Raw genomic sequence first — 12,488 nt, forward strand, 5'->3', positions numbered from 1 at the left:
CATAAGTCACTAGACCGTTCTGCAACTTTAATTTGTGTGCTGTTTAAATACAAAAGTCTGCCTTTTCCAGGGACCTTAAGCCAGAGAACATCTTGCTAAATGAAGATATGCACATTCAAATAACAGACTTTGGAACAGCAAAAGTGTTATCTGCAGATAGCAGACAAGGTATGCCATTATTTACTTCGTTGTGTGACACAGATAACTGTAGCAAGTGGTTCTTTGAAAATGTTTGTATGTTGTATTTACCAATTTGTAATCTTCAAATATCGTTACCTCCTACCTAACAAAATCACTGAGAGATCCTGAAACAGTTTTCACCGCCACTGCTTAGATTGTCAAAAGAGGTAATACTTGGCATAGTGGTATAGCCAGCTAGATCACCAAATATAGTGAGAAGTTAAACTACCTCAAGTTTCTTTTAATTTGCAAGACAGGGATACAAACAAATAGTTACTATGTCTCAGCTGAAACAGTTTTTGCTCTGCTTAATGTACTTAACCCCAGGGACTACCAGAGTTGCTTAAATGTGAGGGTTATAGAATTCTTATGTCGGTAGTTGCTTAGTATTAACCTGTGAATCAGTGATGCTGCAGTACCTGAAAAAGGCACTAGGCTGAACTGAATTTTATAAACTTAATTTTTTACTTGAATGCAGTAAGCTTGCATTGGTAGATTTTATACCTAACAGTGCCTAAATGCCTAGCTTCTTGAATCAAATAGATATCACAGATTAATTGATTTGTCTCTTCCAAGCAGGTTTGGTGGATGAATAGATAAATTCCTGTGGGTTCTTTGTAGCATCACATAACTTGCAACAGATTGCCTTTTTTTTTTTTATTGGGTGAAGAGAGGTTGACTTCTCCATAAGTATGTCTTTGTTTATTTCAATTTTCTTACCAGCACGGGCAAACTCATTTGTAGGGACGGCCCAGTATGTTTCTCCAGAACTGCTGACAGAGAAATCTGCCTGTAAAAGGTGAGGACTCTATTGTATTTCAGAACTTTACTGTTTCTGTCAGGATACTGTCAAATGAAGGGGAGTGGATAAATAAAGCAAGCTTAGTATTTCAATGAAATGAGATGCTTCAGTACACAGTTTTTTTAAGAGACTTTTAAAAGAAAAATTTTTTTCTCAAGTGTTGCTTCTTGTCTGAGTGCTGGTTTCCTCAGTTCATCTACCTTCTGGAGTTCTACAGACAGGATTAGGTGTTGTCAGGAGAAGATGTGTAATGTGAATTTGGGTTTCTCTTGCACATAAATCAGTAAACTTTATTCTGTTATCCAAATAATATAATCTTTTTAATTCTGTTTTATATGAGCTTGCTCTAATATGGTAATTCCTGCTGTAAAAGTGACAGAATGTCACATTCTGTTGGTTAGAGGAAAGGCTACAGCTTTTTTTGACTTGTGTTTAGATCAACTTGCAGTTACCTTTGCTAAGCTCTGCTTGGGGTTTGCAGTGGTTTAAAGGTCATCTCTGTAGCTGGTGTGAGTGATACCCTTAAGAAATTTCTTATCTCATTTAAATTGATTCTTGATGGTAACCTACAGACTGTATACCTACTTTATTACAATGCTGGAAGAATAATCAAAGTAATCACTGACAAATCATAGGGAAAAAAGATCTCTTATATCAGTAACTGTGGTAGTTTGTGCTAGAGTTTCTTGAAATGCTAGAAGCACCATTAGACTTTGCACTTTTGCTTCTAGTAAAGAGGTTTTGACTGGCTTGGCTCATGGAAAGACTTAATCAGGCTATCATTTCTTTCTAGAAGTTACATAATGCTTCATTTTTACAGAAAACTCCTAATTTGAGTAGTTTTGAGTCTTTGTTAGTGTTTTAGTCTTCCATGAGGATTTCTAAGCATTAATCAAATCTATGTATAGTTTACCTTGAGGTAAAATAAGTTAAAAATACTTTTTCAGGCCAACACACTAAAACTTAAGACATTCCCTTATCCATGTACCATATAGCCTGTCTTTTTGTTTGTCTTAAAAGCTTTAAGTGGAAAAGATGTATTGTGACTTTTTTTTTTACATAAAATATTTAGAGGAAAGTATTTTAATTCTGAAGGAGAATATATTGCACTAAGTTGGATGCATCTTTCAATTGTGGTAGTTGATAATAAGTATTTTTTTTAGTCTTATTACATACCCATTAATTATTTTCACTGAGCACATGTGCTTGTAGTCAGTTGTTGTGGGATGGTTACTGTATACTTTTTTTTCCAAAAGTTGTGTTGCTAGCCTACTCTTCTGTCAAGGAATGAAGTGAAAATAGTGTGGTAATTATGCTAGGCAGGTTTGTCCCATGTGTTTGTGCTATGTTCTAACCATCAGAAGCTTACATTTTTTTTTTAAATTAGAGTTTAAAGACTTCGCATAGGAAAACATGCTATATGGTTTTTTACCTCTTTCTTTTGAAGCTCTGACCTCTGGGCTCTGGGATGTATAATATATCAACTTGTAGCTGGATTGCCTCCATTTAGAGCTGGGTAAGAGTTTTAAGCTAATTCTTTACATGTGGATCATAAATACATTGACTTGGTTTTGGCTTTTACCTTACTACCAGTTCTGAAGTACAACTTTTCATGGTGCAGTGTTGGTGTTAATGTCATGCTTGCTTTTATTTGTCCTTTCTGATGTCATGAAGATGCTTACACAGCTATAACTAGAGTTCCTGAGAGAGATTCCTTAATTTATCCTAGGATTTCACATGTAATTTATACCATGAAGGTAACTATGCCTACGTGAAGAGGGTATGAGGCACCTCTGTATTGAGCCATTTGAATTTGTTATTATGCAAGTATCTGGTGCTTACAGGATCATAGATACTTGGAAGACTGTACCCCTTTACCCTAGAAAGATTTATGGGAATGTGACTTAACTTGTAGATCTCCCATTTAATATTTGTCCAGGTTATGCACTGTTAAGGTGAAAGAACCTTGGAGAACTAATAACAAGAGCTAATATTTTTCTCTTTTGCAGAAATGAATATCTTATATTCCAGAAGATAATAAAGTTGGAATATGACTTTCCAGAAAAATTTTTTCCCAAGGCAAAAGACCTTGTTGAAAAGCTATTGGTAAATATTTGCTGCTGTTAAATAATTTGATGACATTGGAATCATTCAGCTTATGTAGTTCTTTTTTTCCTAAAGTTTCTATGCACTCTATTGCAAACCTTATAATAAGAATGACTGTGAGCATTATTGACTGCGTAGGGGAGTGTCTTGAAAATCAGCATCCATTATTAAACAGCACTCAGATTATTATTTTTTTAAATCTGAATTCTAAAGCGTGGACAAGGAATGTCTCTCAGTGAAATGGAAGCAAGTGGTTCTAAATATTGCACATTGTACAGAAGTTAAGATTCAAATACTTAGGTTTACATAGTACCCAGATTAATTCTTGTTGAGTTGTATAATGAATTGTTTAGTTGGAAACAGTGTTCTCTATCACAGGGAGAAATATTCATTACAATGTAAATCAACTTACCTTGTATTTTAGCATGTACTTACCTTGCACTTAATGCATGTCTCAATAGTATTAGCCAAAGAATTACTCTGCATGTGAATGTTTGACAGATAGGAACAAAAAATAGTTCTGTCTCATCAGTGAGATACAGGCATGACACTAAAATGAATATGCAAAGAACGTTTTGGGTGGCATAAGCTTTCTGAAGTTCAATAGCCTAGTATATTAGATGGGGTGGAGGGTGAGGAGGAAACTGTATCCTATGTGGATGATGATGAGTGCAACCATTGTAAAGGGCCTAAGCAGCATGTGTCCAGGCCAGCTCTATGGCCAAGTCAGTGCCTGCTGAATGGTAAAGTCCAGACTGTGTCAACATCTGAGAACTGTGTGGTTTTAGGGTGCTTGAGGGGTTGGTGTTTGACATCAGCTATAGCTTCCACAGCTTGCATCACTACAACATGATGCAGGGCTGTACTTAAATGAGCTATACCCCATCAGGCCTTTTCTGTATGTTTACTTGGGTTTGTTTCTGTCTTTATGAAGAAACAAAGCCAAAAAATTGTGTGGACCCAAAGAAGTGCTTTGGACCCTTTCTCTAGATCTCTGAGCTGGTCTAATGCAAAATGTTGCTGACAAGACATACTGACAAATAACATCTTGTATTGTAAACAGTCTCCTTATATTCTAGAAACGTGTGCTTAGGGCAGTGAGACCAACTGGTTTGAAGTTTTTGCATGCTGCTGTGCAAATGTGAATGGTGCTCACCATGTCCTTGTCACTATTTTATGCATGTTAACTTAATTGTAATTTTCTCAGGTTCTAGATGCTACCAACAGATTAGGTTGTGAAGAAATGGGAGGATATGGACCTCTTAAGGCTCACCCCTTCTTTGAATCCATTGTGTGGGAGAACCTACATCTTCAGACACCCCCAAAACTTACAGCATATTTACCTGCTATGTCAGAGGATGATGAAGACTGTTATGGAAATGTATGTTTGTCTATTGCTATATTCAGCTCTGATGCTGCCTGAGACTTTCATTAAAGCATCGTTATTGCATATTAAATATTTTTATTGAAACTACTGATTGGTTGTATTTTAATGAAGACTCAATTACTAAGAATCTAATATAAAATTGCTGGTTAAAACTTGACCTAGTTGGCATTTTTTTCCTGATAAAGTGAGTGTTTGGAAAAAATACTGGCTGGCTTGCTTTTGACCAAGCATACTTTTTTGGATAAGTGCCTGTTTATAATCTGTGGAGAGTAGGCTGTTGTCTTGCCCAAAACTGTAGTAAACAAAAGCATGTTTAAATTAAAAGCCGCAGTTTAGTGCAAAATAAGCTTTTTAATCAAAGAAATTTCTTTAATTCATTTTGTTTCCTCCCTCAGTATGACAATCTCCTGAGTCAGTTTGGTTGCATGCAAGTTTCTGGTTCTGCCTCTTCCCATTCACTGTCTGCCCCGGAGACAAGTACACCACAGACATCAGGAGGGAATATTGAACAGTATATTCATGATCTTGACAACAATTCCTTTGAGCTGGACTTACAGTTTTCTGAAGATGAAAAGAGGTTACTTCTGGCAAAACAAGCTGGTGGAAATCCTTGGTAAGATCTTTGAATACAGCTCATCTGTTACTTGCACAGCAATATGGAATCCAGAAAAATAAGTTTGATTCAAATTAATATTTGTTAGTCTTAATATCTTCAAGGAAAAAATTAGCAACTAGATTTTTTTTTTTACTTTGATTTTTAAAGCAGTAGCATGTGCTAATACTGTGTTTCTAAAATTTACAAGGTCTAGAAGATGTTGTGGAGTATGTTTATAAGATAGACAGAAATGACACTATACCACTGCTGAGAAGTCTTCCCTCTACAGAGTCCTAGAACTGGAAAAGGTTCCTTCATTCTTACAGTTGCCATAAGTGGGTTTTTTAATGATATTCTGTTGATGTCTAACCAAAATACCTCCAGACCATCTATTTATTAGTGTTTCTCTTCATTTTTGAAAGGAGGTTCTCATTTGTGATTTTTTTTTTTTTTTTTTCTTTTCCCACTGTCAGATTTTAGAAAAAAGTCTTTGGCTTGGAATGAGGAAGAGCCCAAAACTCATCTAGTAAAGTTGTTTGGGACTCTTTGGCAGAAAGGAGATACTAGGGAGAGACATGAAAAATTACTTGATAATAATAAAAGCTGTTTCTGTGGATAAATTGCTTCTGGAGTAATAGTTACTTTTTTTTTTTAAGGCATCAGTTTGTAGAAAATAACTTAATCCTAAAAATGGGTCCAGTGGACAAAAGAAAGGTAAGGGCTTTTCTTAATTCCCTGTAACAAGATTCAGCTCTCGCATTTTTGCACAGTTGCAGCATAGATAAGGAACCTGTTTTAGAGCTTCCTTGCTTAACTTACTTGTAAATGTGAAATTGTTTTGTTTATTTTTTAAAATGTAGTATTGTATTTTCTTACGAATAGATTGGTTTTTTCTTAATTTAGTGGTGTGCTCTTGATTTTTGGAAAAGGCTAAAAGAAAATGTTCTATTGATGCTTTCATTTTGCAATTGTAGTAAAGGAGATTTTGTTCCCCTTCCTCCTCCCAATCTGATAGAGCCCACTAAATGCTTCATATCAGTGCACATCTGCATGTGGATTGAGTCACATATATCAGAAAATAAAATACAAGTCCATATTGTCCTTAACTGTGGTGTTTTTCCTGGAATCGACTAGTGCCTGTAGCCTGAGTGTGGCAGAGGATGACATTAGAACAGCTTTAAGTATTAACTTTAACATGGTACAGATAAGCAACGATAATCTGTGTCAGCTTTACAAGAATGTAGGTTCTTTTTCGTCTAAGTTACTAGCTGCTTGTTCCTAGTTTTCTTCACAAAATCATGAGTATTGATTTCTGTGCTGGAATCCTTGACAAATAGCTCTTGCTTCACTCTGTACAGCTAGTTGTTTTATGTTTTGTTCTAGCATGAAGATACTTTCTTAAAATAGTACTTGTGTTCTACCATGTGGTAGGAATGCACTGCAATGCCCTAAAAAAGGGATTGAGGTCAATATGTAAAGCAAAAGGAAAACACAAAAAATTCCCCCAGACTCAAACATACTATCTTATCACAGAGCTGTTTTAATTCTACCTCTGTTGTTAAATTCAGAGATCTACACATCTATTTTTTCTTTTTCCCCTCATGCTTTTTTTGCATTGCTGCTTCTACTTTTCTTGTTAGGGATTGTTTGCACGTCGGCGCCAATTGCTGCTCACAGAAGGGCCCCACCTGTATTATGTGGATCCTGTCAACAAAGTTCTAAAAGGAGAAATTCCATGGTCTTTAGAGTTGCGACCGGAAGCCAAGAATTTTAAGACATTTTTTGTTCACACAGTAAGTGACTTTAATTTCTTTGTAAGTTGCACTAAGGTCCTTGGACAATTATTGTAAGTTGTTAACAAATAAATTTTTCTGTAAAAAATACAATTCCTTAAATACAAGTGTTGATAGCCTTAATTTAGGAAAAAAGCTCCACCCAAACCCAAACAAAACCAAAACAAAAAACAACAAAATAACCCTGACATACACATTTCCCACAAAAATACAAGTGTATTTTTTTGTTACTCATTTGTAAATAAACTATAAATGGATTTGGGGATTTGAAGGAAGTTCTTAAGAAAGACTTTTAAAATTTAGCCCTCTTTGTATGTAGCAGATCACAAGGAGTGTACCAACAGTATATTGTCAGTTGACTGCTTAACAATATTGATATGCCAGATGTGTGGTTATTCAGTAATATATAATGTTATATAATTGTAATTTAATTTAACTTTTGGAAAGTTTAAGAACTGATTCTGAATAATTATTTTATTGGTAGGTGCAGAATAATTACTGCTTTTTGGTTAAACTGTGTTTAGAGTACTCATTAAAATGTTGTTCACTTATAGCCAAACAGGACATATTACCTGATGGACCCGAGTGGGAATGCTCATAAATGGTGCAAAAAGATACATGAAGTTTGGCGGCACAGATACCACCAGAATGCTGCTAAATAGTAAAGCTCATCCAAAATTTCCCAGTTTCCCTACTTGCTGCTAGAACTCCGTGTGCAGCCGATCAGAGGAATCTTTTCAACCCACCTATTACCATCTCAAGGGGAAGCATATGTCTGAAATGTTCTGTTTTTTAAAAAAAAAAAAAGAAAAAAAGAAAAGCAAAAACCTAATGGAATTCAGGGTCGCTTTGCTCGCTCTTTGTGCTTCTGTTGAGGCTTCCACATGCATATCATTGCAGTGAAGATCTTGCTTTTGTGCACTTCAGCTCAATTTCTGCTGCAGACTAGTGGATAGACCTTGCATTACCAGCTTCATTTAAGATGAGTTAAAACCAATCCACACGCACACATGCCGAATCATGTACCAGCCTTGCATTTTATGGGGCTGGAGTTTTCTGTGACTTTCAGATTATCATTAAACTGTATTTCATCAGGGAGCTTTTATATGCCTCTCCTAAGCACCACCTCTTTGTTTTCTCCTCCTTTCCTCACAGTCCCCCAGCTTATTGGTATATGGCATTTGTAGCCAGGTCAGTTGCACCCATGTGTAATTCCTAATATAGTTCTGGTTGCAGGATTTATGTGGTACTTTAGTAATTATGTGAATGATTAAGATGTATGTGTCTGGCAGACAGGCTCCAATGACACAGGTTTTGAGAGAGTGAAATGCTGAACATGGCACTGAAGGTTTTCTAAAATTGAAATGTTGGCTTCTGAAGCTTATAAGATTTTAAACATTCAATTTAAATTTTAATATGAATCATATGTGTGTTTAATCAAGGGACAATAAACTTACCAGCATGCTTTTAACTAATGCTAACTAAAAAATTAACTAGTTAGTATGGGGGGAAAAAAAGGTTGCTATTGAAGTAATAAATAGTTTTTCACCTTTTCGGAAGATGAGGGCTAGAAGCTTTCTTTCCAGGGTGTGCATGTATTGTGCATTTTAGTGGGGCCAACCTATTTACCTGGGTAGAGAAGGAAGTGTGAAAGTTTTGTACAATTGATTACTTGACTCTTCTTTTTGTCTCATTGTATAATGAGATATACAAATAATCCTATTTTTGATCCTTGGCCAAATATTTAGCAACTCTGAAAAAATGCAAGTCATTGAAATATTAGACCCATAAAGTAATCTGGTTAAGAATTCAAAGGAAAATATTGATACAAAGGGGAAAATATATGGTACTTAAGGCATATCTATAAAATGAAAATATTTTTCATATCAATCTCTATCCTCTTCAAATTAAGGCTTTTTTTTGTGGTCAAACATTTCTCGTAATGTTGCAAAGACATAACTTTCTATGTGCTAAAAACAACTTCCCTAATGGCATTTTCAACATGACCATGTTCCTGAACCTTGCAGGGAGGAATGGCCTAGGTCTGGACAAGGGCATTCCTTGGTTTAAAAGCAGTATAAAAATCACACCTATTTATTCACCTTCTACACATACCATCTCTTTGCATTTTGAGGTCTCGTACTATGATGTGCTTTTCCTTCCACCAAAGAAAGAAATGCTCCACTGCAATGTTGAAAAAACTCATGGATTACTGTTCCAGAAGCAGTATTTTAAAGGCAGTTGTTTATCAGGAGTTCTCAGAAAACACATGAATGGATATTTTGTTGCTGTACAGAGTGAAGGAGATTTATTATTGGTCTCTTCAAAACTGTTATGTGGCTGAACTTGGTGACAGTTCAGCTTTTCCAGTATCTTTCAGTCTTCAAAGGAGAGAGTGCAGTTGCCTTTTCTTTTGGAGGAACTACATTCTTGTAGTCTTCTGTTCCCCCACCATGTACACAGGCTTGACAAAAGTAAATCACTGGCTTACAGTGCCCGGTGTTAAGGGAGCTAAGGTGTCCCGCAAATGGCCAAGATGAGAAAGAGAACACCGTTCCCTTTGCAGCAAGAAAAATTTCATCACATACAAGGTATGCTCCTTGTCACTAAAATTTGAGCAGTACACCTTCTATCTGTGCCTGTATTAACCCTGTGCTTACCATTCTAACCAAGATGACATGTTGTAAGTCTGTTGCAGTGCTATCCATTTGTTCTCTGGCTGTCAAATTTCAGCTGCATATTGGGTCCACTAGAGGCAAGCCTACCGCTTCTGGATTTAATCTTTGATGTAGAGATGTAGACATATTCCCAACTTTATACAGGAGAGTTTGGCAGTGATGGAGATTCGTGGTGCCACTGCTGTTCAGTGTGACAAAACTTGGCCCCACTGAAAGTCTGGCAAAGTTGTTCTGCCAATAGTGAACACCTTAGCTTCATTAGGAGATGGAGTGATCTCCATTGACTTGTTCACTAGGTGGAAATCTAGGAATGCTTAAACATGTTTTCTGTAATATTTAGATTTGTAGTCATTTTCCCATAACAGAGTAATTACTCTGCTTTTTCACACCTTGAAAATCCTCTCAGTAGACTTCCGTCCTGCCCACTGAAAGCTTTCAGCCAAAGAAATCTCTATAGCAGTAAGCTATCAAGAAGGTGTCTGGAAGGCTGATGCCTGCATTCTAGTATCCTTTTTTTCTTTTGACAGTGCTGTCATTAGAAAACTGTGAGCATCTTCTACAGACATCCCTTTCCATAGAACTTCAGCATTCCAAACCAAGTCTTCCTTAGCTGCTGCTTTTTTTGGAAGGGACTAGAACTTTTCTGAGAGGTATTTGTCTTTCTTGGACTGTAAGTGAAATCTGTGGTTTTGAAAGATGACAGAAGAATAGAGTGAGGCAAGACAAAGCAATCATGTGGATTTAAGTATGTTTCACCAGTTTGTCCACTTAAATGTGTATTGGCAGGTGCTGTATACTATGAAGGGCTGGTTCCTGTTTTAAATGCTTATACCTGGAGTGTGGTAGCTTCAGATCTTTATCCTGAAGATCGCTCCTGTGGTTCATGGGAGTTCGTGGAACGAAAAGTACAAGGGAGGTTCTTCAGAGCTGCAGATAAGCCAGTTAATTTCTCTGCTCTTTATCCAAGGTCTTTCAAAGCACAAAGAGGGTTGTTAGGCACTTGAAGACTCTTCAGACTCCTCACTGCAAACCTGCTGAGAACCCAGTCTGTTGGTTGATTCATTCCACCTTTTGCCTTTTGAACAATTGCCAATCATTGATAAAGAATCTGGTCAGTAATGTTGTAATTCTGTTTTTCTTGGGATTTGAACTTCAGCAAGGTGTTTATTGTATTGGTTTTCTGTGGGGTGGAGATTAAGAAAGGATGAAGTACTACTGCTGGAAAGGATTTTTGAATCACACTGTTCTATTCAGTGTCCAGCACAGTCACAGGAAGTTTAAAACTACTTTGATAAACTGGAGATATGAGTTTATTATCATTGGCTTTAAAGTCCAGTTTTGAGGAGGATTTATGTTTAGGAAGACTTGCTTCAGAGGTGATGTTGAGGCATTGAGAGCAGACTGATACTACCTAATAAGACCTCATTTGCTAAGCACTTAGATGCTGAAGACATCTAACTATCAGATAGTACTGTGCTCCACTTACTTTTCTCCTTCTGATGTGATTTAGTTGTGAAGTATCTGCTATATATAAACCTGGAAAAAGCTCTGTGGATTGAAACAAAGATGTGATAATTGTAATCTGTTTTCATAGTTCAAGATGCTTAATTTAATGTGCTTGATATCATTATATTTTGTGCTGGGAACTCTGAAGAGTCCTGAGGATTTCCCACATGTACCTTTTTAACAGGTTTTTTTGAATGATTTACGAAAGTCAACACAATTACTTCTTTTGGCTTGTGGACAAAACATTTGATTTGAACACCTTGCTGAGGAGAGAACTTGTGTGTTAATAGTTGCCTAAAGATGTGGTCTGAATTCTGATCACTTCTTTCTACTAGTGAATTACACGAATAGGTGTGGTATTTATATCTGAAATTTTGCTGAATGCCTGTAATATTTTATGCAAATATTTTATTAATCAAATGGAAGTGCTCCTGCAAAACTTCATGACACAGATTGTCCATCGATTGATCAAGTGAGCTTACAGACAAGTAATTTTCTGACCCAAAATGGCATGCTTTCAGTTAATACTGGTAATTTAAGAATGTTTCCTCTTTCTTAGAAGAAATATGACTTTTATACAGCAAATAATTGGAGAGGTTCTTAAGCACCTGATAACCTGGTCTGTCTGTCAGCATGGTAGTGAATGTAGATGGTTGCCATTTGACAAAGCTTCCTATGACCATGTACTAACTCTGATTGGATGTGGCAAATGTTCTCAATTGTAGCAGAACTTACAATTACTGTATCTGACAAAAGAGAAAAAATAGGAACCAGGAACCATAATCAGTTTTGATAGTTGTATGCTAGCTGTTTTCAGGTTGGTGGCAGTCAGTTACGTGTGTAATATTCTCTACCTGGTTTGTAGCTGTAACTGTGATGTACAGATAAAAGAAGAAAAAAAAAACCCCAAACAAAAAAACCCCCAAACCCCCTCAACAAACACCACAAAACAATCTCCTCTCTACGAACTCGTGAAAACAGAAGCAAATAATGCAATGATATAAGATACACACTTTTGTATTTTTATTCTTATAAGGTTATTTGCTGGCTCTTGTTGGCCTCTAGTTCAGTCTGTGTTATTTAAATTCTAATATATGAATTATTTGGATTGAATTCATGTTCGGGGCCATGGTGTTGTATGTATTGATGTACAGCCTTGAATGTGAATAATTATTGTAAACTATATTTTACACCTTTTTTCTGGCTTTATTATATAAATTTTCTATTGGTCGATGATTTAATCATATCTCATAATTTAATGACTGTTTCTTCTCCTCTCGACAGATCTCTGTGCTGTAGATGTGTAGTTAGTGACTGGATGACGGATTTCACTTATGCTTGGTAGTCTGTAATAAAGGCATGTAGGGTCCTGGCCCGGCCTCCGCCTCTTCCTTCCGCCGCGGGGGGCGGGGCGGGGCGGGGCGGGACCGCGGCCCGCTGG

The 12,488-nt window shown here is 36.5% G+C and overlaps 1 protein-coding gene across 8 annotated transcripts in view; it reads left to right on the forward strand.

Annotated features, from left to right (window-relative positions):
* Window positions 1-12,419, forward strand: part of PDPK1 (3-phosphoinositide dependent protein kinase 1) — a 35,019-nt gene extending 22,600 nt beyond the window's left edge. For 6 of the 8 annotated variants that reach the window (XM_074886729.1, XM_074886730.1, XM_074886727.1 and 3 more), the window contains 9 exons: window positions 71-168; window positions 904-979; window positions 2,430-2,498; window positions 2,992-3,088; window positions 4,296-4,469; window positions 4,871-5,088; window positions 5,727-5,784; window positions 6,711-6,863; window positions 10,509-12,419. In XM_074886729.1, the coding sequence (XP_074742830.1) occupies window positions 71-168; window positions 904-979; window positions 2,430-2,498; window positions 2,992-3,088; window positions 4,296-4,469; window positions 4,871-5,088; window positions 5,727-5,784; window positions 6,711-6,863; window positions 10,509-10,739 (1,174 nt within the window). In that variant the 3' untranslated portion in view covers window positions 10,740-12,419. The other 2 variants (XM_074886732.1, XM_074886733.1) reach the window with 2 other exon arrangements.
* The last annotated feature ends 69 nt before the right edge of the window (window positions 12,420-12,488 follow it).

Source organism: Strix uralensis, chromosome 16 (genome assembly GCF_047716275.1).
Source record: "Strix uralensis isolate ZFMK-TIS-50842 chromosome 16, bStrUra1, whole genome shotgun sequence".
NCBI classification, from domain to species: Eukaryota; Metazoa; Chordata; class Aves; order Strigiformes; family Strigidae; genus Strix; species Strix uralensis.